Source organism: Salvelinus alpinus, chromosome 1 (assembly GCF_045679555.1).
Source record: "Salvelinus alpinus chromosome 1, SLU_Salpinus.1, whole genome shotgun sequence".
Lineage (NCBI taxonomy): Eukaryota > Metazoa > Chordata > Actinopteri > Salmoniformes > Salmonidae > Salvelinus > Salvelinus alpinus.
The window spans coordinates 41,280,021-41,307,073 of record NC_092086.1 but is presented as its reverse complement, the minus strand read 5'-3'; the positions used below and the strand labels follow the sequence as shown (position 1 = coordinate 41,307,073).

General features: G+C 41.1%; 2 protein-coding genes across 2 annotated transcripts; both read right to left on the bottom strand.

Annotated features, from left to right (window-relative positions):
• Positions 1–287: 287 nt before the first annotated feature.
• On the bottom strand, positions 288–2,015 carry LOC139576136 (permeability factor 2-like). Its single transcript, XM_071401850.1, has 4 exons — positions 1,788–2,015; positions 1,340–1,472; positions 1,036–1,122; positions 288–750 (listed from the first exon to the last, which is right to left on the bottom strand). Exons 1-4 carry the CDS (start codon positions 1,849–1,851, stop codon positions 741–743), a joined length of 294 nt encoding a protein of 97 aa, XP_071257951.1. The 5' UTR covers positions 1,852–2,015; the 3' UTR covers positions 288–740.
• Positions 2,016–17,123: 15,108 nt separating this feature from the next.
• On the bottom strand, positions 17,124–19,001 carry LOC139576129 (interleukin-8-like). The gene is made up of 4 exons (XM_071401837.1): positions 18,731–19,001; positions 18,248–18,380; positions 17,915–18,001; positions 17,124–17,608 (listed from the first exon to the last, which is right to left on the bottom strand). The coding sequence occupies exons 1-4, from the start codon at positions 18,792–18,794 to the stop codon at positions 17,599–17,601; spliced, it is 294 nt and encodes a 97-aa protein (XP_071257938.1). The 5' UTR covers positions 18,795–19,001; the 3' UTR covers positions 17,124–17,598.
• Positions 19,002–27,053: the final 8,052 nt, after the last annotated feature.

The window sequence follows — 27,053 nt, the reverse complement described above, 5'->3', positions numbered from 1 at the left end:
GCCAAGCTCATTGGCCACTGTGTACAACAGGCAACAATTAATTACCCTTTTCCTGTCAAATGGAAATCCAACTTTTGGTTTACTGTGAGGAGATATTATTATTTTTATATCCTTATTTTTACTGAATGATTGCTTGTTAGTCGTGTTGTTACAATGCTCTACCCTCCCTTGCTTCAGGGAAAAGTGTCATAAGGCTGGTCTAAGTCCAGCTGTTGTAAAAAGCGGTGATTGAATTCTAGAAGTGGAATAATGGTTATATACAGAAAATAGAGACAGCGAGAGACAGATTTCAGAGGATTTTTCCACACATTTATTGTAATTGAATTAAAGTGGAAGTTTCAACATGATTCAACAGTTTCATATGAGTAAATAGGCAACTAAATAAATATATCAATAAATATACTGAGGTTTGTATAAATACATTTGAGGGTCAAGTAGGATGTGATGTTGTTCATTACGAAATCATTCCAATACAACTGGAATGTATGTAAATCTCAACAAAATAAAAACGATTGATAAATAAAAATTAAATATAAGCTTAGTACATAGTACTTGGTTGTATATAAGAAACCGACTGTCTCTTCATTTAAAAAAGTCTCATGGCACTCTAAATCTAGTATTGTATTTCAACATGGATAGAAAATGATAGAATTCAGCCTATCAATCTTATAAATACTTATTTGGTTTGTATCGTGTAACAGTTCAGAATCCCAGAGTATTCATGGAATGATTCCCCCTCTTCATTTGTTGCTGTTGAGGAAAATAAAAGATTACGTTATTACAATATAATCAACAATGTCAAGTTGATTCAGAACTTTTTGTGAAGCTGGACAAGAAAATCCCCCAAGCTTAGCATAGTAAAAGATGAAAGAAAATGTCATTTGAACCTAGTCAGGTGAAGCAAGTCATGCTCTGCTGTATTTATGACATCATTTTGTCCAGTCAAACTCTCTGTCATTTAACAGTCATCCTATCTGTGTGGTTTTAACCGGTCGGTTTACATCCTTAAACTCATACAGCCTATCTAGTACTTACTTGGCCAGCATCTTCTCAATGACCCTCTTGACCCAAGGAGCGCTGACATCCAGACAAATCTCCTGACCACTCTTGCTCAGAGTGGCACTGCAGGACAGACACACAGCACAGTCAGATAATCATGAAACCTGGTAATAACTACATTTTAGTGTCAGCATTAGCTAGTGAAATTGGATGGTAGTCAGGGAGTAGGACTGATTAATTGAAGTTATATATTTTTAAGTTAACATTATACAGTAACCATATTTTACAGTAAGCATTTGCCAGTGTAATAGGACTACAATCAGGAAGCAGCAGGACTCACATGATCTCAGTGTCTCTGCAGTGCGAGCTGGGAGGGAACATCTCCATCTTCTTAATGAGTTTACCAATACGTCTGCTCTCCGTCTCAATGCAGCGACATCGCAGGTCAGCCCCCACGCCTCTCAGACTCATCCCTGTTAGAGGTAAGAGGTCAAGGGTCAGGGGTAGAAAGAATACACAGGCATCCACCGTGATGACAAACACACTTGATTAGTTAGAGAGAGGGAAAGAGAGAGTCATCTGGATAAAAGCGTGTTTTAAAATGGCATTTATATATATATATAAATAAAGATGCAGATGGACAGATTTAGTTGTATGTATGATAAGATACAAGATACAGTACAGTATATAAAGGTAAATAGTAATCCTACTGCTCATAACCATTATATTCATGTCCATTGGTGTCAATGCATTGAGTCAGAGTGATGTAGGTATTAATATAAACTCACCCTCAGTAATGGTCAGGAAGGCCAGGAGCACAACGACAAGGCTGGCTGACATTCTGATGCTCATCTTGGAGTTACAAATGATCCTACTAGAAATCCTCTAATATAGTCTGTTGTTATCTAGCTGGTAACAAGTATTGTTATATCTTTGTCTTATTGTCAGTCAGGTTGCGAGTTCTCTTTCTTTCTTTCTCTTCTTTCTTCTCTGTCTGTGGCGAGTTTGAATCTTCCGCTGTGAGGAGAGATGTTTTAAAGCCGAGTTCTGGAAGTGAGTCATTATGGCATATGGGAGATTGTGAAATCGGGGACTTGGCTGACTGACTGGCTGAGTGAGGCAGGGTATTTCTCCATTTTACTCCTGAGTGACAGCAGTGGTGTAAAGTACTTAGGTAAAAATACTTAAAGTACTAGTTAAGTCATTTTGGGGGGTATTTGAGAACTTTTACTTCACTACATTCCTAAAGAAAATAAAGTACTTTTTACACCATACATTTCCCTGACACCCAAAGTACTCATTACATTTTGAATGCTTAGCAGGATAGGAAAACGTAAGCGAAAAAGTACATGTTGTGTGAACTATGTCATCGTGCACTGACTTAATATCAAGTCAGTTTGGTGGAAACACACTCTTTATGCCGATTTTATCATATCGACTCCAACCCCATTCGATGCGTGGAACAGATGTGAGTGAGGCTAGATTTACATAAGGGTGATAAAAAAAAAAAATTACTCACAAACGCTCTGATGAAGGCCGTGAGGCCGATACGTAAAGCTTATTAAAGAGCAGTGATACTATCAAGAGCAGTGTGCGGGTTCCTTATTTTTTCTCATAATATTTGCATGAAAATCTGTCGCCAATTGGATGGAAACCTAGCTACTGATGTGGTTTTCCAAACGCAAGGCTCAGTGCAAAATGGCAGTGTTCCCATTGTTTACAAAAGTTTTTCTTTATTATGTCCAACTAAACATGTTTCCAACCCTTATATTTACACACTCACAAACTGAAAATATATGTGTACATTGTACAATCAATTGGTGTGAGAGAACCTCAAACATCACATTCATTTGTACATATCCACTGTATACATGAATTGCAGCAAAGTTGGTTCCTGTTTCAGTCACCCTCGCATGGGTCAAACAAAAACACTGTAATGTTCATAACTTATTTCAGTGTGGTGCCAGGACAACAACCTCTACCTCAATGTAAGCAAAACAAAGGAGCTGATCGTGGACTACAGGAAAAGGTGGCCCGAACAGGCCCCATTAACATCGACAGGGCTGTAGTGGAGCGGGTCAAGAGTTTCAAGTTCCTTGGTGTCCACATCACCAATGAACTATCATGGTCCAAACACACCAAGACAGTCGTGAAGAGGGCACGACAACGGCTGAAAATATTTGGCATGGGACCTCAGATCCTCAAAAAGTTCTACATCTGCACCATCGAGAGTATCCTGACCATGGCAACTGCAAGGCATCTGACCGTAAGGCGCTACAGAGAGTAGTGCGTACAGCCCAGTACATCCCTGGGGCCAAGCTTCCTGTCATCCAGGACCTCTATACCAGGCGGTGTCAGAGGAAGGCCCTAAAAAGACACCCTAGTCATAGACTGTTCTCTCTGCTACCGCACGGCAAGCGGTACAGGAGCTCCAAGTCTAGGTCCAAAAGGCTCCTTAACAGCTTCTACCCCTAAGCCATAAGATTGCTGAACAATTAATCAAATGGCCACCCGGACTATTTACATTGACACCCCCCATTTGTTTTTACACTGCTGCTACACGCTGTCTATTATCTATGCATAGTCACTTTACCCATACCTACATGTACAAATGACCTTGACTAACCTGTACCACGCACACTGACTCGGTACTGGTACCCCCTGTATATAGCCTCGTTATTTTATTGTTACTTTTTCTTATTTTTTACATTCGTTTATTTAGTAAATATTTTCTTAACTCTTTCTTGAAATGCATTGTTGGTTATTAAGGGCTTGTAAGAAAGCATTTCAGGTGTGTTGTATTCGGCGCATGTGACAAATACGATTTGACTTGCTTGATTGACAATTGACAATGCAAGCGCTGGCCGCAGTCAAAACTTGATTACCTTTCATCACAGGATTTTTGTCAAGTTCATGCAGTCAACATCTAGGCGCAAGTCAGACAATTTGTATCCCCATAATTCAACACTATTTAAAATAATTTGATAAGAGATAAGAACGCGCACATAGTTTTTTTTGCTGGCCAGGTCATGTGATTGGGACAAGTTTAATCACAAAAATTACTTTCAAACACATAAAAGACACCCTCCTCCACTTTGCCTTATGCCCTTGGGCGAATCCGAGCAGCCATCTCTGTAGTCAGCCCAAATGATTAGCCAGGCAAAAGAAATTGGCAACTTAGGCACCTTAGCCCTCGTTTTTCATCGAGTTTGGGAGTGTACAATTATGTTCACTCCGGGGCACAAAACGCCTTATAATTCAATTCGCGATTATTGTACATCCTCTAACAAAATGATGACTGAAAACTGAAAACACAACAATGGAAGGAAGGAAAGAGTGAGACATTTTCGGGGAAGAGCGGTCCATTTAAAATGAATTAATTCTTCCCTTGCCCTGCAAGTGTCAACTCGTCAGACATCAGAAGGATCCACATAATTTGAGGGGAAAGGGTGTGTCTTTTAAGTGTTTGGAATGCAACTCTTCTTGGTTATTCCCAAACCACCGTCTCACTCCTACCAACTCACTCAGAGTGCCCTCTGTTGTCACGTGTTGCTGACGACGTGTTGCTGACGAAGTCACTCCGAGGGTGACTTCCAGAGAGTGGTGCAATTTTTTAACCTTTATTTAACTAGGCAAGTCAGTTAAGAACAAATGATTATTCACAATGACGGCCTACCCAATAAAGCCCCTTGAATTGAGTGGTGAGGGAATCAGTAAACCCATCAACTTCAGGACAATTCATGTTCCACTTTTAAATAATAAAATATCAGTAGGCTAACACTTAAACATTTAATTTCATAGGTATCTCATCTTTTGTATTTGTCAAGTCTCGAAATCAGACATAAATAAATGCACGTGTCATATAATTAGTCACGCTTCTCCATTAATTTGTGTGAAATTGCACGAACTCAAAAATAGCACTGTTCCTTATGGTATTCTAATTCGCTATGAATGTGGCAGCGTTGCAGGCTCAATAGAAGTGTCTACGGGAGGGTCTAATTAGATACTACAACACCCTCGATAAATGTTGCTCCTTCAGTTTAGGGACGCTTGTGCGTGAACACGCAAATGGAGGGGAAGGGGGTGATTTGGGATTAAAGTGTGTGTTTCAACTAGCCTACTCCTTCCATCGGATGTTCTATTGGGCAAAATCATGAAGTGATACCACACCAGGGCCTGCGTTGAATTGTGAGACGGGGTTTACGACGGGAAAAGGGTGGGCAGTGGACAATGGAGGGGGCGGGATTAGACCACATTGAGGAACCGATAGTGTGAGAGGGAAATAAGTATTTACTTCAACAAAAGCATATGTGTGCTTTGTTGTGATGCTGTTAGTGAGCTGTGGGAGCAGGGCTGGTCCTAGCCCGAATTGCATGAAATTAGTTATACAATTGCTAAATGTTCTCTCTGACACATAGCAAAATGTGTAGAATTGCAGAAAACTTGCTTTAAAATGGCAATATTTCCTCTATACTCAATGGCAAAATGTATATTGCAGAATTGCAGGAAATTAACTTTAAAACATAGAAGACTTGGGCCGGCCCTGATCATACACTATATATACAAAAGTATGTGAACAGCCCTTCAAATTTGTGGATTTGGCTCTTTCAGCGACGCCCGTTGCTGACAGGTGTATGAAATCGAGCACACAGCCATGCAATCTCCATAGACAAACATTGGCATTAAAATGGCCTTACTGAATAGCTCAGTGACTTTCAACGTGGCACCGTCATAGGATGCCACCTTTCCAAAAAGTCAATTCATAAAATTTCGTAAAAATCGTCTGTCCTCTGTTGCAACACTCACTACTGAGTTCCAAATTGCCTCTGGAAGCAACGTCAGCGCAATAACTGTTCCTCGGGAGCTTCATAAAATGGGTTTCCATGGCCGAGCAGCCGCACACAAGCCTAAGATCACCATGCGCACCGCCAAACATCGACTGGAGAGGTGTAAAGCTCACCGCCATTGGAAACTGGAGCAGTGGAAACACGTTTGCTGGAGTAATGAATCACACTTCACCATCTGGCAATCTGACGGACGAATCTGGGTTTGGTGGATACCAGGAGAACGCTACCTGCCCGAATGCATAGTGCCAACTGTAAAGCGTGAGAAATTGTCAAAATTACATTTTGTTTCGTGTAAAGCTTCAGTGTGTTGTATTTTGTTTCATTTTTGAATTGTAACTTATCTGTTGATATAACATTTCTCCCAGTGCAGTATGGGTGAGATGAGGATCTACTGTTCCATGTGGGGTTAGGGTATCACGTGGACAGTGTGTTTGTAAGTATTCATATTTGTTTATGACATTTATTTTTGTTTTTCATGCACAGTGTCATTATGTTTATGGACATCTTGTACCCAGATATTTGAAATGTTAGAAAGTACATTCTAACTGTGAACATTGTGGTCTCTGTATTTTCTTGTTTTTCTATAGAAAGCAGAGCCACTACCGTTTATGCATTTCACCTTGTACTTATTGCACTCAGATTGTTTTTATGCACTTTACTAACAGATTTATTTCACTTGATTGTGATTTAGACTTAACTTTACTTTATGGTGACTTCACCTTGCAGTGATTTCCCTCCTACATGATCCTATTTTAAATTTAAGCTTTGACAGAATAAACAACCCCAAATTAGTTTGTGTCCTGTGCTGGGTTTACTTTTGCCAGGCAACATAAATACAAGTTCAATCTGTACTTCAATGCGCATCTGGTGTGCATTATAAAAAGAGGAAGAAAGAGGTGGCGAGAGGTGTAAAAGACAAAGGGAAAGAGGTAAGAACAGAGGAGCAGGGAAGACACCACATGATTAATGGATCATAGTGCTACCCTAATGTTCTCCCAGTTCATCACAATTACATAACCTCTTACCTCTGATCATGCTGTGCCCTCTATGTAGCCAGTTCAGATGCGGAAGGGGTTCACCGACACAGCTGATATAACCTCTTGGATTTCGGTAGAAGAAGAGAGAGGGGTGAAGTGAAGGAGAGAGACTGTTATTGAGAAAATAAGGTAGTTAAAGAGACAGTGTTCAACAGGAATCTGTGTGTGGCTTCACCTGGTGTCCACACTAAGTGGCAGCAGACTACTTTATCTTGAAAAACAGGCACAGACACATGAGGACAAACAATATAGAGTAGTTATAGAAATAATGAAGTGTCTTGCTATTCTCCATGGTTGGCCCTCTTGCTTATTCTTTGAGGGTGGAAGGAGCCACAGTTATCCACCTGAGCCTGCTTGCTACACAACACAATTCATCAATCAGATTGATACATGAGTGTGTAGGTGTGGGTTATAAGGCGTCTAATTGTTCCATTTGTTTTCAATACGGGTGACTTAAAATGGCCTGTTTTGATTTTGTACATACATCACACCCTTACCTAAACAGCACCGTCACCTGAGAAGTAGAAATCAAAGGGAGAGAAACTGTGAATTTAATAACTGCAGTTGACATAGCTAAATACATGGAATAATACTCTTATTGCAATGTGGATGGCTCTTAAAAGAGCCTTTGGTTGTGCATTGTGTAGTCTATGGTGTTGCCAGGGAACAGCACCCTCTTCGAAGAAGTAGGAGGTGAAGATCTCCCGCACACAGATTGCCTCTCTTGCTGCCTCCTGAATTCCTCCAGGAGGCAGTCCCAGATGGCCCTGGTCACCTAAAGGTATCTGTAGGAATATGGAAGATAATGTCATTATTCAACTTTTACATCACCAGCTCATTGTGGATTACTAAAGTGTAATATCACTTATAACAAATCATGATAACGTTGGATAGATAGATGCATGTGCACACACATGTGCATGGGTAGCATGTGACAATAGCAGGATCATATCAAGGATAGCATGAATACATAAATACCACTTGAAGCTTGATGATGAGTTGATCATTTGAATCAGCTGTGTAGTGCTAAGGCAAAAACAAAAATGTGCACCCCTTTGAGTCCACAGGACCAGGACTGAGAACCACTGCTCTTCATTGGGACCTCTTCATCTGCAGACCGGCTTTCACAGCTCTCTGTATCTGAGGACAGAAAACCTCACAAGAACCAGACTTCATTAGACCACACTGAATATTATGTTACTATTATCTCCATCCTCACTTCTAGGGACTGGAACTACATAAATACGTCAAGATAGCTAGCTAATATGAAGGTAGGTAGCTGGTGATATTTAATTCACTTAGCTAGCTATCTATACAGTATGTAAAGTTGGCTAGATAGCTAGCTAGTTACGTTAGCAGCTCATTTGAGTTAGCTTGCACTGTAGCTATTTAGCTAATAATACATTGTTTAAAAAAAAAAAATCTAAATATATTTACTTGCTTGAATAGGTTCCCCCAGCCATGTGGACGATTGGAAACAGGACAGCAATTTGTGTTTGTCACCAGAGCGTTTTAGAGCATATTACTTTTTACCTGTGAATAAATTCATGAAATGGAGAATGGATTAAACTATTTACCCATTTAATAACCAGACCTTCATACAAACTTGCTATGCTGAATTCTTGATGCAGAATCGAACTTACTGCTATAAGCTGACAGCACGCCCACAAGCGAGCTACTCTGGCGGCCTAATCGGCACTCAGCAATTTACCGCGTACTAGTGTACACGAGCCATAACACATGCAGTGCATCCGCAGTGGTGAAATGGCTACCTACGTTCGGACTCTGAGGGTTTTTGCTGACCAATACAATAACGTTCTCACCCCCCACACACACACTTATCCAATTACAGATTTCTCGACACACACACACACACACACAGGCATTTCGCTACACCCACAATAACATCTGCAAAATATGTGTACGTGACCAATAAACATTTGATTTGACACACTGATCCAATAAAAATGTCATTCTGCCACATTGTTTTGTTTTAAATGTGACACGTCCAATCAGATAATACAGATCTTCTTCTGACAGCTAGCTTGATTGACAGCTAACTATGCAGATGTGTTCTGCAAGCATTGCACATGTGAATAGTTAGCTGTCATTTAACTCATGTAGGCTAGCTGTCAGAGTAAAATCATGGACAAGTTTTTAAAACGTGTAGCTCCCTCTTCATCTGCTGCTGATTCCAATGTGTCACGCCCTGACCGTAGAGAGCTTTTTATGTCTCTATTTTGGTTTGGTCAGGGTGTGATTTGGGTGGGCATTCTATGTTCCTTTTTCTATGATTTGTATTTCTTGGTGTTTGGCCGGATGTGGTTCTCAATCAGAGGCAGCTGTCGACCGTTGTCTCTGATTGAGAACCATACTTAGGTAGCCTTTTTCCCACCTGTATTTGTGGGTAGTTGTCCATGTATAGTTGCTTGTGAGCACTACGTTGGCTTCACGTTTTCGGTTTGATGTTTATTGTTTTGTTGGCGACATCTTATAATAAAGAAGTACGTACGCTCACCACGCTGCACCTTGGTCTACTGTTTCCACCTTAGACGATCGTGACACAATGTCAACAACAAGGCAGACAACCCGGTCCCTGTCAAGAAGAGAAAATACCACCCAGACTTCATCAAATATGGTTTTACATACATAGAAAGTCAGGTGTGGGCCAGTGGAGGCAGGTGACTTGAAAATTGAGGAGGATGGGAGACACACGGTGTAGGCGCGGAACGCACAGAGACGACAAAGTGTGTTTCAAATACTAATTATTTGAACCTAAAGTATTTAATAAAGACATTTATAGTACAATATTATGGGGAATGGGAATGAGAGGGCTACTTACACCGTGTTGGAAAGGGATCACAGCAGTGATTGTATGAGGCATGAGTTGAGGTGTTCAGAGGCTTGACCAGTGCAGGACAGGATTTGACTGGGAAGACAAAAAAAACAATAATACAACACATTACACAGTTAGACAAAAGAGCTAAGAATGAGTTTGTCCAAGTAAGAAGTAAAATCATTGATGTGTAATAATGTGATTTTGTTTGTATGTGATTGACTCTGCATACAATAATTCGAGAAAATTGATAGGGATACTCATAGTGCTTGGAGGGGAAACATTCAATGTGCCAGTGGATGAGCGGGCACATGAGACGCGGCTTCAGTTCATGTCAGGAGAAAGTTGACAATGGTAGTGGAGTGGAGTAGTCATCACCTTTTAATCAGGGAACAGGAGGGGACTTAGCTGTACATACAAATAGCAGATACATTTCATTACAGCTGCGCCATCGTAGGTTTGGACAACAAGTTTCTCCATGAAGATAAACTCAGACATCTCAAAATTCAGAAAGTCAAACACAGACTGCGCATCTCGCACACTTGACACATCAAAGTAGCCCAAGAAACATTACTGAATAAAGCCCTGATCATCCGTATACCTGACAACTGCAAGCAGACTGGTGGCACCATAGGTCCCAGAGCGGGGGGGCAAGTTTTACCCCCTGTGGCGTGGAGTTTTTCCTTATATGTTAACCTAACTAGGAAAACTCTGGACCCTATAAGGTATGACAGGGATAAAGGTTGTATATGGGCTATGATGGACCCAGTTGTTCCTAATCAGGTCACATGTTGTTGTTTTTAACTCCTGAAAAAAACTCCTGGCCCTGGGGGGATGAAAACCCTGTCAAACTGCAGCTACCTTATATTTGTTCATATTAATTGTATTCAGACTAGACTAACAGGGGGGTTTCCTCTACCCAGACACAGAGACAACAACTGATAGACAATAGAACTCACAGGGCTGACCTTGCTTTATGCATCATGCAGGCCTATGCAACTGTAAGCCTTATAAAACATTTATTCACATCTGTCATCAGTATTATGCTGAAGATTAATTCCAGTTAATAATTTGGGATTAAAAATGTATAGGCAGCCTAGCCAGCCCAATTTTGAATATAAACAAAATTCGATCACATTCACATTTTCTCCTGACACACAATGGACTATAAATATATAACGTCACCAATTAGTTTACCCTGACCAGATGGACAGGGCGCATAGGCTGTAAGTAGCCTACAGTTGATCAGACTGAAAAATGATCTTGTTTTCATCCCATACAGCATATCAGATTTGTTTGGGTGTAGCCTAGGCTACTGCAACATTTATGTCATGAGTTTTTGCTTGTGTCTGTAGTTGCCCTTGTTGGCGGAACTTTCCTTCTGGTCGCGTCATCTTAAAGCTAATTCTTCCATGCCCAAAAACGCAGTGGTGTTGATAAACCGAACCTGTCTAGACCCAGCGTTCCGCTAGCGAAACTCCTCCCACATTCCACTGAAAAGGCAGAGCGCGAAATTCAAAAAATATCTTTTAGAAATATTTAACTTTCACACATTAACAAGTCCAATACAGCAAATGAAAGATACACATCTTGTGAATCCAGTCAACATGTCCGATTTTTAAAATGTTTTACAGCGAAAACACCACATATATTTATGTTAGCTCACCACCAAATACAAAAAAGGACAGACATTTTTCACAGCACAGGTAGCATGCACGAAACCAAGCAAACTAACCAAGAACCAACCAAACTAACCAAGAAACAACTTCATCAGATGACAGTCCTATAACATGTTACACAATAAATCTATGTTTTGTTCGAAAAATGTGCATATTTGAGGTATAAATCAGTTTTACATTGCAGCTACAATCACAGCTACCATCAAAAATAGCACCGAAGCAGCCAGAGTAATTATAGAGACCAACGTGAAATACCTAAATACTCATCATAAAACATTTCTGAAAAATACATGGTGTACAGCAAATTAAAGACAAACATCTTGTGAATCCAGCCAATATTTCCGATTTTTTAAGTGTTTTACAGCGAAAACACAATATAGCATTATATTAGCTTACTACAATAGCCTACCACACAACCGCATTCATTCATCAAGGCACGTTAGCGATAGCAATAGGCACGTTAGCGTTAGCGTTAGCGAATAAACCAGCAAAATATATTAATTTTCACTAACCTTCATAAACCTTCATCAGATGACAGTCCTATAACATCAGGTTATACATACACTTATGTTTTGTTCGAAAATGTGCATATTTAGGGCTGAAATCAGTGGTTATACATTGTGCTAACATAGCATCTTTTTCCCAGAATGTGCGGATATTTCTATTAGACTCTCACCTATTCTGACCAAATAACTATTCATAAACATTACAAAAAAATACATGTTGTATAGGAAATGATAGATACACTAGTTCTTAATGCAATCGCAGTGTTAGAATTCTAAAAATAACTTCATTACGACATAAGGCTTACGTTATGGCGAGATAGTGCCCAAAACCTGGGCGCAAAACTAATAGTACACAGTTCGACAGATATATGAAATAGCATCATAAAATGGGTCCTACTTTTGATGAGCTTCCATCAGAATGTTGTACAAGAGGTCCTTTGTCGGGAACAATCGTTGTTTGGTTTTAGAACGTCCTTTGTCCCTCTTGAATTAGCAAGCACACTCGCCAAGTGGCGCGAAGCTCTCCATCGTCAACAAACACAGACAACGCAACACGCCTAACGTCCCGAATAAATTTCAATAATCTAATAAAACTATATTGAAAAAACATACTTTACGATGATATTGTGACATGTATCAAATAAAATCAAAGCCGGAGATAGTAGTCGCCTATAACGACAGCTTTCCAGAAGGCAATTCCAGGTCCATCCTCGCGCTTTCCAGAAAACAGGAAATGGGTGACACGTCATTCCAAGAGGATTCATTCCACCTCAGACCAAGATAAACACCCCATTTCTTCTCTCACTGCCTCTTGACATCTAGTGGAAGGTGTATGACGTGCATGTATACTAATACGTATCATGCCCATTTATAGGCAGGCCCTAGAACAGAGCATCGTTTTCAGACTTTCCACTTCCTGGTCAGGAAGTTTGCTGCCAAACGAGTTCTGTTTTACTCACAGATATAATTCAAACGGTTTTAGAAACTAGAGAGTGATTTCTATCCAATAGTAATAATAATATGCATATTGTACAAGCAAGAATTGAGTACGAGGCCGTTTAAATTGGGCACGATTTTCCCCCAAAGTGAAAACAGCGCCCTCTGTCCTCAACAGGTTAAGAACATCCCTGTTTCTTCTTACTTTCTCCTTGTGTTTGAATATGCAGACCTTCATCATAATCGATGCAGATTTTTCCCAAAGCTTGAATCTGATATGGCCATTTTTCTGCTTCCTGCTTTTGTTTAGCTGAATGATCGATGTGCTTCGGGTCACTGTACCCACCTTTCGACCAAGGCTCAACCTTTCCATAAAGCAGGCAATGCCAGTACATTTGATACCAGTTGGTATCACCTTTTCATCCTTCTTCATGAAACCGATCTCAGGCAGAGGTCGACCCTTGGTTTTAATTCACACCTTTTCCATGTACCCCAGAGAATGAAAGGGGTTCTTTACACATAGAACCCCCATAATGCCCTATAGAACAATCCCAATACAACACACTTGGTTCATTCTCTGATCCTAATTTTATGATTGGATGGACAACTTGTCAGTTCATACTGCAAAATCTTTGATTGGTTGTAATAATAATTACCATGTATGTCTATGGAAAGGGGTGATGTCTACGAGCCTCCTAGGTTTTGTATTGAAGTCAATGTACCCAAAGGAGGACAGAAGCTAGCTGTCCTCCACCTACAAAATGATGCTACCCCAGAGAGTGCTGTTGAAGTTACTGTAGACCTTCATTGCAAAACAGTGTATTTTAGTAAATTATTTGGTGACATATGAATATATTTAGTATAGTTTTATTGAAAAAAGGACAACTTTTTAATGTTTCACTAATTGTATTTTTATGAAATTTCACTGAGGAGGATGGTCCTCCCCTTCCTCCTCTGAGGAGCCTCTGCTGGTGTAGACCGAAGTGGGTCCTATGCAATGAGCTGTTAGCTAATGAGAGCATGAAACCTTCCAAAATGAAAAGGCATCTGGGCACCAAGCATCCAAGCCATAAAGATAGACAGCTGACTTTTTTAAAGGAAATGTCAATATCTGGAGGCCTCACAAGAGTCATTGAACAAGGTATGCACAGTACAAGAAAAGTAACTTTGCGCATCATACCTTGTGGCCCAGCATATTGCTAAGTGCAAAAAAGCCCACACCAGCGCTGAGGATCTCATACTCCCTGCTGCGATTGATATGTGCACTGAAATCGTGGGATAGTCAGCCGCCAACAGATTCATAACCATACCCCTATCCAATGACACCGTGAGGAGAATCCAGGACATGTCTGAGGACATATCGTGTCAGACATCATAGCGCAATACTGCAAATGGCCATTACGCACTGCAGCTTGATGAATCCACAGATGTGGCTAACCATGCAATTCTAATGGTCTGTCAGACACGTCTGGGATAATAACTTTGAGGAGAAGTTCCTTTTTAGTGCTGATTTGCCCATCACCACCGCAGAGGCTGTCTTTAGCACAATGGATATGTACAGTCGTATGAAAAAGTTTGGGCACCCCTGACAATTTCCATGATTTCCATTTATAAATAATTCGGTGTTTGGATCAGGATTTTCATTTTGATCTATCAAATAACTGATGGACACAGTAATATTTCAGTAGTGAAATGAGGTTTATTGGATTAACAGAAAATGTGCAATATGCATCAAAAAAAAATTAGACAGGTGCATAAATTTGGGCACCCCTATAGAAAAATCCCATCAATATTTAGTAGAGCCTCCTTTTGCTAAAGTAACAGCCTCTAGACGCTTCCCATAGCCTCTAATGAGTGTCTGGATTCTGGATGAAGGTATTTTGGACCATTCCTCCTTACAAAACATTTCCAGTTCAGTTAGGTTTGATGGTTGCCGAGCATGGACAGCCCGCTTCAAATCAACCCACAGATTCTCAATGATATTCAGGTCTGGGGACTGGGATGGCCATTCCAGAACATTGTACTTGTTCCTCTGCATAAATGCCCGGGTAGATTTTGAGCAGTGTTTTGGGTTGTTGTCTTGTTGAAATATCCAGCGCCGGCGTAACTTCAACTTTGTGACTGATTCTTCAACATTATTCCCAAGAATCTGCTGATATTGAGTGGAATCCATGCGACCCTCAACTTTAACAAGATTCCCAGTACCGACACTGGCCACACAGCCCCACAGCATGATGGAACCCCTACCAAATTTTACTGTGGGTAGCAAGTGTTTTTCTTGGAACGCTGTGTTCTTTTGCCGCCATGCATAACGTCCCTTGTTATGACCAAATAACTCAATCTTTGTTTCATCCACAGCACCTTATTCCAAAATGAAGCTGGCTTGTCCAAATGTGCGTCTGCATACCTCAAGCGACTCTGTTTGTGGCGTGTGTGCAGAAAAGGCTTCTTCCGCATCACTCTCCCATACAGCTTCTCTTTGTGCAAAGTCCGCTGAATTGTTGAACGATGCACAGTGACACCATCTGCAGCAAGATGATGTTGTAGGTCTTTGGAGGTGGTCTGTGGGCTGTTTTTGACCGTTCTCACCATCTTTTGCCGCTCCGATATTTTACTTGGCCTGCCACTTCTGGCCTTAACAAGAACTGTGCCTGTGGTCTTCCATTTCCTCACTATGTTCCTCACAATGGACACTGACAGCTTAAATCTCTGCGATAGCTTTTTGTAGCCTTCCTCTAAACCATAATGTTGAACAATCTTTGTTTTCAGGTCATTTGAGAGTTGTTTTGAGGCCCCCATGTTGCCACTCTTCAGAGGAGAGTCAAAGAGAACAACAACTTGCAATTGGCCACCTTAAATACCTTTTCTCGTGATTGGATGCACTTGTCTATGAAGTTCAAGGCTTAATGAGCTCACCAAACCAATTGTGTGTTCCAATTAATCAGTGCTAAGTAGTTACAGGTATTCAAATCAACAGAATGACAAGGGTGCCCACATTTTTGCATAGCCTATTTTTCACATCTGATTTAATTTCATACAACTTAATATTGCTACACTAAAAATCTTTGTCTGGACAATACCCCAGTACTCAGCTTTTATTAGAAAATGAATGGCATGCCACTGTGATCATTGTCTGTGACGACAGAGTAAATTATTATGCAGCCTCAGAGGGGTGCCCAAACTTTTTCATACGACTGTACCTGGGCTCCGTAGGACTGGCCTGGGATCGGTGCGTACTGACCACTGATGGGGCAGCTGCCATGACGGGAAAGCACTACGGATTAGTAAAGCTGATCCTGGAGAGAGCACCGAGTGCGACGTGGAACCACTGCTTCCTACACAGGGAGGCTTTGGTAGCGAAGGACATCATGCCTGAGCTCCACGCCACTCTCAAGAATGTGATCAAGTGTATCAACTATATCAAAAAGAGTTCCATGAAAAGCAGGTGTTTCCAGGCCTTCTGCAGGGATATGGGGAGGGAGCACCAGCAGGTGCTTTATCATGCAGAGGTCCACTGGCTTTCCAGGGTAAACTTTTCGGACGCTTTTATGAGCTTTGAACATTTTGATTGTGAGGAATGGCTTGCGCAGGTTTGCCTACCTGGCGGATATTTTTGATAATCTGAATTTGCTCAATGTGTCAATGCAAGGGAGGGGGCACAATCAATTTGAACAGAGGGACAAAGTGGATGCCTTCAAGATTAAGTTTACCATTTGGGCAAATCATGTTTCTTTACAGGCTGAGTACACCGCTCACGTCGCGTGCGCGAGCTTTGAAAAAAACATTTAGTAATCTATATTATTCAATTATTGCATCCACACTGCTCGTGTGCGCCAACGAGCGTCTGCGTTGCAAAGGGCTAAAATAGAACTCATTCCTATTTCTGACGCAGATCGCGCTGCAAGTCCTGCCTCTCCCATCTCCTCATTGGTTTATAGAAGCAGGTACTCACGTGCCATCTCCTCATTGGTTATACCCACGTGGGTGACTGAAAGACGAACAAGGTCAGTGGCAGCAATGCACCTAATTTATGAAAGTTGCCAATCGCAATATAAAGTCAAGAGAAGAAAAAGCCTAGAAGGAGGAGAGATGACTAGAAACGATTCAGTTGACCGTTTTATGTGGGGATTAATTGTCGGAGTAGAGGACCTTATGTATTTCAGGTAAAATAACAACTCAATGTTTATATCCCAGGACAAATTAGCTAGCAACAGCAAGCTGTGATTGCATTTTAGAAGTGGAGTAATGATTATATACAGGAAATAGAGACAGCAAGAGACAGATTTCAGAGTTGTTTTTTTTACACATTTATTGTAACTGAATTAGATTGGAAGTTTCAACATGATCCAACAGTTTAATATGAATAAATAGGCAACTAAATAAATGTATCAATAAATATACTGAGGTTTGCATGAATACATTCGTTTGAGGGTCAAGTAGGATGTGACGTTATTCATTACGAAATCATTCCAATACAACCGGAATGCATGTAAATCTCATAATATGATTATAACAATGCAAGAAAAACACTTTATAAATAAAAATAAAATATAAGCTTAGTACATAGTACTTGGTTATATATAAGAAACCGACTGTCTCTTCACTTAAAAAAGTCTCATGGCACTCTAAATCTAGTATTGTATTTCAACATGGATAGAAAATGATAGAATTCAGCCTATCAATCTTATAAATACTTATTTGGTTTGTATCTTGTAACAGTTCAGAATCCCAGAGTATTCATGGAATGATTCCCCCTCTTCATTTGTTGCTGTTGAGGAAAATAAAAGATTACGTTATTACAATATAATCAACAATGTCAAGTTGATTCAGAACTTTTTGTGAAGCTGGACAAGACAATTCCCCAAGCTTAGGATAATGAAAATGTAAAAAAATGTCACTTGAACCTAGACATATTTCTGTCAGGTGAAGCAAGTCATGCTATATTTGCTGTATATGCTGTATTTATGACATAATTTTGTCCAATCAAACTCTATGTCATTTAACTCTTCCTATCTGTGTGGTTTTAACCGGTCGGTTTACATCCTTAAACTCATACAGCCTATCTAGTACTTACTTGGCCAGCATCTTCTCAATGACCCTTTTGACCCAAGGAGCGCTGACATCCAGACAAATCTCCTGACCACTCTTGCTCAGAGTGGCACTGCAGGACAGACACACAGCACAGTCAGACAATCATGAAACCTGGTAATAACTACATTTTAGTGTCAGCATTAGCTAGTGAAATTGGATGGTAGTCAGGGAGTAGGACTAATTAATTGAAGTTATATATTTTTAAGTTAACATTATACAGTAACCACATTTAATGTCAACATCATATTATAGCCATATTTTATAGTAAGCATTTGCCAGTGTAATAGGACTACAATCAGGATGCAGCAGGACTCACATGATCTCAGTGTCTCTGCAGTGCGAGCTGGGAGGGAACATCTCTATCTTCTTAATGAGTTTACCAATATGTCTGCTCTCCGTCTCAATGCAGCGACATCGCAGGTCAGCCCCCACGCCTCTCAGACTCATCCCTGTTAGAGGTAAGAGGTCAAGGGTCAGGGGTAGAAAGAATACACAGGCATCCACCGTGATGACAAACACACTTGATTAGTTAGAGAGAGGGAAAGAGAGTCATCCACGCATGACTGTAAGTTGCTCTGTATAAAAGCGTGTGTTAAATGGCATATATAAAGTATATATACAGTATATATTTCATATCTAGAGAGGGAGATGCAGATTTATTTGTATGTACAATAAGATACAAGATACAGTACAGTATATAAAGGTAAAATAGTAATCCTACTGCTCATAACCATTATATTCATGTCCATTGGTGTCAATGCATTGAGTCAGAGTGATGTAGGTAATAATATAAACTCACCCTCAGTAATGGTCAGGAAGGCCAGGAGCACAACGACAAGGCTGGCTGACATTCTGATGCTCATCTTGGAGTTACAAATGATCCTACTAGAAATCCTCTAATATAGTCTGTTGTTATCTAGCTGGTAACAAGTATTGTTAAGTATTTTATTGTTATATCTTTCTCTCTTTGTCAGTTCAGTTGCGAGTTCTTTCTTTCTTTCTTTCCTTCCTTCTCTGTCTATGGTGAGTTTGAATCTGCCGCTGTGAGAAGAGAGCCGCTTTGTCTGCCACTGTGGGGAGAGAGCTGTTTTAAAGCCGAGTTCTGGAAGTGAGTCATTGTGGCAGACGGAAGATTGTGAAATCTGGGATTTGGCTGACTTTGAGGGCTTATTGAGGCAGGGAATTTCTCCCGTTAACTCATGAGTGACAGCAAGACACATTGACTTGATACCGGTACCCCCTGTATATAGCCTCATTATTGTTATTTTATTGTGTTAAAGTAATTTTTTTTTACTTTAGTTTATTTAGTAAATATTTTCTTAACTCTATTTTCTTAAAACTGCATTGTTGGTTAAGCGCTTGTAAGTAAGCATTACTACACCTGTTGTATTCGGCGCATGTGACAAATGAAATTTGATTTGATTTTGATTTATCAACAGCTTTCTTATGGAACAACCTCTGTCACCTCATACAGATGGAATAATGCCAAGTTAAAGAGTCATGACATGTTATGAAATGCTTGAGTTTTGAATGCATTGATGATTCTTTACGAAACAGATGTATTTTATAAACTATTCATATGAGTAAAGTGCACAGCGCTATATTGCTTATTGACAACTATGTATCAACACATTTAAGATGAGTACATTGGAATCCTAACTGACATCGACTAATAGAACATTTCTAATGCAACCTAGCTGTGGACAAACAGCTGAAATATGCGTATTGTGTCACAAGACATTCGTCACACAGGATGGAACGTTTCAACAAAGAATCATCATCGCCAGTGATTAGGCTCACCGGATCACCAAACTTCTGAACCTAACTATGATATGAGGGCCAGTAGTTTACCCTGACAGCCTGGCCACAGACCTTATTTTTTTATTCTACCATTGAAAGGGGCATGATATACTGTATGTTCGCTCACCTACTGTATGATGGGGAGTTTCAATGAAGACATAGTAGGGAAAAGCAGGCAGACAACACAATGCTTGAATTTAATCCAATTTAATTAAATTCAATAATCTTTTATTAAAAGTACTACATTTTATTGCAAGTAGGGTTACTTTACACCACCCGGGCCTCTAAAGCTGACTGATGTTTTATTTACAAAAATAGGCCTACCTAATAACACTTTAAATCATCATCTCTGTGCATGCTTTACACCGAGTATAGAAAACATTAAGAACATCAGCTCTTTCCATGACATAGATTGACCAGGTGAATCCAGGTGAAATCTATGATCCCTTATTGATGTCACTTGTTAAATCCACTTAAAATCATTGTAGATGAAGGGGAGGAGACAGGTTAAAGAAGGATTTTTAAGCCTTGAGACAATTGAGATATGGATTGCGTGTGTATGCCATTCAGAGGGTGAAGGGGCAAGACAAAATATTTAAGTGCCTTTGAACGGTGTATGGTAGTAGGTGCCAGGTGCACCGGTTTGTGTCAAGAACTGCAACACTGCTGGGTTTTTCCACACTCAACAGTTTCCTGTGTGTTTCAATAATTGTCCACCACCCAAAGGACATCCAGCCAACTTGAAACAACTGTGGAAAACATTGGAGTCAACATGAGCCAGTATCCCTATGGAACGCTTTCGACACCTTGTAGAGTCTATGCCTCGATGAATTGAGGGTGTTCTGAGGGCAAAAGGGGGGGTTCCTAATCTTTGGTATACTCAGTCTATATCACAATCTCTGACTACACTTTAAATATGATGTTCTGTTATAAACATTACAGTCACTAAAACAGGAAGTGACAAACAATACAATTTAAGCAAACATTGAGTAACTGAAATTACATTCCTCCAGACAGGCAGGGTGCCAGAGACTCAGCTTGCCGTGGGAACTAAACACATGAAAAAAATTAAACATGAACCAACACATCTGGCCCATACAACTACGACATCACACCACATACGACCATTCAGCCCCATCTATGAGAGGAAGTGTGTCTTTAAAAAAAATGTAATAAGATTGATGGGGTATTTTGTATAAACTCAGCAAAAAAAGAAATGTCCTTTTTTCAGGACCCTGTCTTTCAAAGATAATTCGTAAAAATCTAAATAACTTCACAGATCTTCATTGTAAAGGGTTGTAAACACTGTTTCCCATGCTTGTTCAATGAACCATAAACAATGAATGAACATGCACCTGTGGAACAGTCGTTAAGACACGAACAGCTTACAGACGGTAGACAATTAAGGTCAAAGTAATGAAAACTTAGGACACTAAAGAGGCCTTTCTACTGACTCTGAAAAACACCAAAAGAAAGATGCCCAGGGTCCCTGCTCATCTGCGTGAACGTGCCTTAGGCATGCTGCAAGGAGGCATGAGGACTGCAAATGTGGCCAGGGCAATAAATTGCAATGTCCGTACTGTGAGACACCTAAGAAAGCGCTACAGGGAGACAGGACGGACAGCTGATCGTCCTCGCAGTGGCAGACCACATGTAACAACACATGCACAGGATTGGTACATCCGAAAATCACACCTGCGGGACAGGTACAGGATGGCAACAACAACTGCCCGAGTTACACCAGGAACGCACAATCCCTCCATCAGTGCTCAGACTGTCCGCAATAGGCTGAGAGAGGCTGGACTGAGGGCTTGTAGGCCTGTTGTAATGCAGGTCCTCACCAGACATCACCGGCAACAACATCGCCCATGGGCACAAACCCACCGTCGCTGGACCAGACAGGTGTCGTGTCTTTGGCTATGCCGGATTAAGTGATATGACAAGCTATTCTATAAAATCGTTTCTGCGTAATTAATATGACCTGATTGAGCTAATCATGTAAATGTAATTAACTAGAAAGTCGGGGCACCACGAAATAATATTTATAGAGCTGTTATCTTCCGAATAAACTCTTAAAGACCTAATAATATTTTACATCAATAGCAGTCAATATTAATCGTCACCTTATTTCAGTCTCATCTGAAAGTTGTAAATTCTTGGTTATCTTCACGAACCCTGGCTAACAAGTTGAATCAGCAATACAAAATTGGGTTTAATTATTTATTTACTAAATACCTAACTAATCACACAGAATTACACATACACATAATTAATCATAACTTGATTACAAATTACGTCATAAAGGAAAACGTCCCTGGCGGGCGGAACAGATATGACAGCTTGTTACACAAAAGAAAAGGGCTGGGTTTGAGTGAAAGAGCGGGAAGACTGAGGAACAAACGGCGAAGCTGTGCTATCGTAAATACAATATCTTATGCATTCTAAATTACCACCCATTTGGAAAAGGAAAATGCAATAAATATTTACTCTGAGCTGCGCTTCAGTAGGTTGGTGGTAGATGGAAGGCCGTGTTGCCAAACCGAGTCCTTTGTCCTTTGAAGAATGTCTCTGGTGGTCAATTGGATAGTTGTAGTAACGTCGTTGTGTGATAGACGGAATACTCTGTCTGTTCCTTCCTAACCCTCGTTTGCAGCTGCTGTTGCTAACTCAACGGCTAGGAGGTATCACTTCTGTAGTGAAAAAGAGTTCAAAGTTTATACCATTCGCAACCAAAGCTCACGCTGATGTTGGCTTCGTTCTGTAGTTATTATCTGAACCATTCTGACATCGGACCGTCGTCCTCACATCCTAGGAACAGGAGGTTCGATTTTCGTCAATGGCTTATATAGTGGAGGGAGAAAAGGGGTGTGTTTCATAATTTACAACCTATGTCTCTTCACGTGGGCGGGCCACTGAGTCGGGCCTAATTCACTCATGAAAACCCAATTCTCACATTTTAGAAGCTAAAATCACATTTCATCCAATCACAAATAATTTCATATTCAAACATTTCAATTGAACAACAATTCCATGTGAATCCGATAACTCGGATGTGTTGACTTTCCACTTTAGAGTTTATGTCATTCTATCATTGATGAGAATGTGCCAGATGACAACCGAACTGACATAATATACATTAAGTACCACCGCATATGTTCAATTGGTCGGATTACCAGAATATAGTTCATTTCCCCCAAACTTCTGATGTTCCCAGAATCTCTATGTTAACCAAGGGGTTTTCTAATGTCACATCAGTAGAGTAGAGAGAGGAAAAAGGGGGGAAGAGGTATTTATGACTGTCATAAACCTACCCCCAGGCCAACGTCATGACACAGGACTGGCAAAAAGTGATCTTCACTGACGAGTCGCGGTTTTGTCTCACCAGGGGTGATGGTTGGATTTGCGTTTATAGTTGAAGGAATGAGCGTTACACCGAGGCCTGTACTCTGGAGCGGGATTGATTTGGAGGTGGAGGGTCCGTCATGGTCTGGGGCGGTGTGTCACAGCATCATCGGACTGAGCTTGATGTCATTGCAGGTAATCTCAACGCTGTGCGTTACAGGGAAGACATCCTCCTCCCTCATGTGGTACCCTTCCTACAGGCTCATCCTGACATGACCCTCCAGCGTGACAATGCCACCAGCCAAACTGCTCGTTCTGTGCGTGATTTCCTGCAAGACAGGAATGTCAGTGTTCTGCCATGGCCAACGAAGAGCCCGGATCTCAATCCAATTGAGCACGTCTGGGACCTGTTGGATCGGAGGGTGAGGGCTAGGGCCATTCTCTCCAGAAATGTCCGGGAACTTGCAGGTGCCTTGGTGGAAGACTGGGGTAACATCTCACAGCAAGAACTGACAAATCTGGTGCAGTCCATGAGGAGGAGATGCACTGCAGTACTTAATGCTGCTGGTGGCCACACCAGATACTGACTGTTACTTTTGATTTTGACCCCCCCCTTTGTTCAGGGACACATTATTCCATTTCTGTTAGTCACATGTCTGTGGAACTTGTTCAGTTTATGTCTCAGTTGTTGAATCTTGTTATGTTCATACAAATATTTACACATGTTAAGTTTGCTAAAGATAAATGCAGTTGACAGTGAGAGGACGTTTCTTTTTTTGCTGAATTTAGTTCACAGATTTTGCTGCAATGCATGTGCTATATAAGTAGGGAAATTTGTTTTTTCTGACCTTAAAGTGACCTCACTGGGAAAACACATTAACTGATAACAGAGGGCTCGTTTAAGTGGTGAGGCAAAAGCAACTGACTGTAGACAAAAGTCAAAGAGTGAAGTCGGCAATATGCATCTGCAACAGTTGAAAGTTGGACACTATAGGGACAGGTCGAAATTTACTGAGGGGAGGGTTGTGTGTATTTTTATTGGGTACAAGGGAGGGTAGTGCGTTTTTTCCTTGGTTTACATTCACTCTTCTGTTGGAAGCAAGTCCACGCAGAAATGTTCCAACATCTAGTGGAAAGCCTTCCCAGAAGAGTGGAGGCAGTTACACCCAGCAAAGTGGGTGTAACCGGTGTGAAATGGCTAGCTAGTTAGCGGTGTGGCGCTAATAGCATTTCAATCGGTGACGTCACTCGCTCTGAGACCTTGAAGTAGTTGTTTTCCTTGCTCTGCAAGGGCTGCGGCTTTTGTGGAGCGATGTGTGACGATGCTTCATGGGTGAATGTTGTTGATGTGTGCAGAGGGTGCCTGGTTTGAGCCCAGGTAGGGGCGAGGAGAGGGACGGAAGCTATACTGTTACATTGATGCTGTTGACCCGGATCACTGGTTGCTGCGGAAAAGGAGGAGGTCAAAAAGGGGGTGAGTGTAACCAGTGTGAAATGGCTAGCTAGTTAGCGGGGTGCACGCTATCGGTGACATCATTCGCTCTGAGACCTTGAAGTAGTTGTTTCCCTTGCTGTGGCTGCGGCTTTGTGGAGCGATGTGTAACAATGCTTCAAGGGTGACTGTTGTCTTTGTGTGCAGAGGGTCCCTGGTTCAGTGCAAAGAGAGGGACGGTAGCAATACTGTTACATGGGGACCAACAGATCCGACCTGCCTCTGGTTGAATCTGAATGCATATGGATGTCTATGACATTTCTCAAATGTCCGGTAAATTAAAATGTTCCTTGTCGTGTTGTCTGGCACCAAATTTTTCTAAAGGAAACTCTGATATGGCATATTTTTTTTGAAGATTTTAGAATATTCGCATGAAATCTGTCACCAATTGGATGGAAACCTAGCTATAGACACCCTAAAGACGCGCTAGTCCAGTGTCACTTGGATTTTGTCTGCACATCATGGTTTACCAGCAGCTCCAAACATCTAAAAAATAAGCTACCTGCCAAACAAGCTTGTAAGAACTGTACTTAAACTGCCCCCTCATACTCATCTGTAATGTGTCTGTATCTATGTAATTGTACATGTATTTATGTAAAGAAAATAGGGACAACATTGGAAATAAGTCCGCGACTTTATTGTGCAATCCCTGTCACTTTTAAAATTCTTTGTGTGTACTGGATATATAGTATGTATTTTTTTAAATGACAAATAAAATCTTTCTATCATTCCAAACTGTGCAGCGGCCAATTGATGAATGGAAAGAGACTGTTACAAACACCAAAAAGTTTAATGAAATTCGGAGATTGTCAAGCCAAGCCTTCGATACTGGATAAGCCTGCATGGTAGGGAGGGATGTATTTTCTTTTTGTCGAGATTGACATGGTCTATTTGTTGTGGTGCTGAAAACGCAAACCATGATACTGAAGGTCCCAATGTCAGTATGCTTTGTTTATTGGTTGTGTGGTGCATTGGCTCAGAAACCTGCTGGTGGACAATTCATTGCATATATTTTATATAGTTATAAATATGGCATCAAAATTTAGATAATCAGATTTCCCCCTAGCTGATCAATGTTTGCCGCAGGCTCTGATAGTGAAGTAATGAAACAGGCAGGGAGGGTGAGCTTGACTGTGGTGGTTGGCGAACCCTCAACCTTCTGGCCTGTAACCCTGTGTGGCATGGACTGTGCCACAAAAGCATGCTGAAGTGGCAAAGTCGATATCCATGTTAATAAACACAGGGTTGCTAGTTATTGTTATTTTTTTTATTTTATTTTATTTATTTTTTTTATTAAAATTTTTATCCCATTTTCTCCCCAATTTTCGTGGTATCCAATCGCTAGTAATTACTATCTTGTCTCATCGCTACAACTCCCGTACGGGTTCGGGAGAGACGAAGGTCGAAAGCCATGCGTCCTCCGAAGCACAACCCAACCAAGCCGCACTGCTTCTTAACACAGCGCGCCTCCAACCCGGAAGCCAGCCGCACCAATGTGTCGGAGGAAACATCGTGTACCTGGCCCCCTTGGTTAGCGCGCACTGCGCCCCGGACGACGCTATGCCAATTGTGCTTCGCCCCACGGACCTCCCGGTCGCGGCCGGCTGCGACAGAGCCTGGGCGCGAACCCAGAGACTCTGGTGGCGCAGCTAGCACTGCGATGCTAGCTGTGCTCTAGACCACTGCGCCACCCGGGAGGCCCGTTATTGTTATTTTTGGTCATAAATATTAGTTTGAGTTTGTAATATTTGTGTTGTGGAGAAATGACCAGGCAGGAGACGGGAGTACAGTTAGTTTTCGTTTAGTCAAAACCTCTCATGCTCTACAGCCCCCGGCACAATTGTGCGCATGTGCATTTCCTATTAGGTGTAGTAACGTCACACTGCCGTAATGCATCACTGCTTAGTAACAGCATAGTAACTAAAATAAACAGATGTAGATCCCAGATACTACAGAGTTAATTCTATGAGGAGGGAGGGTGTTCAGTTTATTTTACAATACAAGGGGAGGGTCATGTGAAAATATGTTTTATGTTGGGGAGGGGGGTTCATTTTTATTTTGAGTTGTACCAGCCCCTCCCCCCCAGTAAATGTTGATCTGTCCCTAACCACGTTTCCAGCCACAGTTTTTATGCAAGTAAAGTCATACATATAACACACATCACAACAGCTGTGCCTGTGATGGAAAAAAGGAAGTTACGGTACAATTTTGTAAATGCTGACAGATCATTTGTTCGTTCAACATGGTGGAATATTTTGTGTCTTTTTAAATTAGTTATGCGAGAGATGGTGGTGAAAACACTGTAAACTTGGAGTCACGCTATGATATGGTGTGTGGTCCTCCCACTACTACTTGGGAAACCATGCAGTTTATTAGGCAACAGATGAAATAAGTTATGAACTTCAGAAAACTTGCTTTTTTCAGAGAATTCATTTGTAGACACTGAATTGATCTGAGGGTCAAAGGGCTATGGTGAAGCTCATATAAT

Coding starts and splice junctions, on each gene's coding strand:
- LOC139576136 (XM_071401850.1), bottom strand. CDS start 1,851: ATGAGCATCAGAATGTCAGCCAGCCTTGTCGTTGTGCTCCTGGCCTTC. Junction 1,473..1,787: donor CTTCCTGACCATTACTGAGG/GTGAGTTTATAT, acceptor TACCTCTAACAG/GGATGAGTCTGAGAGGCGTG. Junction 1,123..1,339: donor TGCAGAGACACTGAGATCAT/GTGAGTCCTGCT, acceptor TCTGTCCTGCAG/TGCCACTCTGAGCAAGAGTG.
- LOC139576129 (XM_071401837.1), bottom strand. CDS start 18,794: ATGAGCATCAGAATGTCAGCCAGCCTTGTCGTTGTGCTCCTGGCCTTC. Junction 18,381..18,730: donor CTTCCTGACCATTACTGAGG/GTGAGTTTATAT, acceptor TACCTCTAACAG/GGATGAGTCTGAGAGGCGTG. Junction 18,002..18,247: donor TGCAGAGACACTGAGATCAT/GTGAGTCCTGCT, acceptor TCTGTCCTGCAG/TGCCACTCTGAGCAAGAGTG.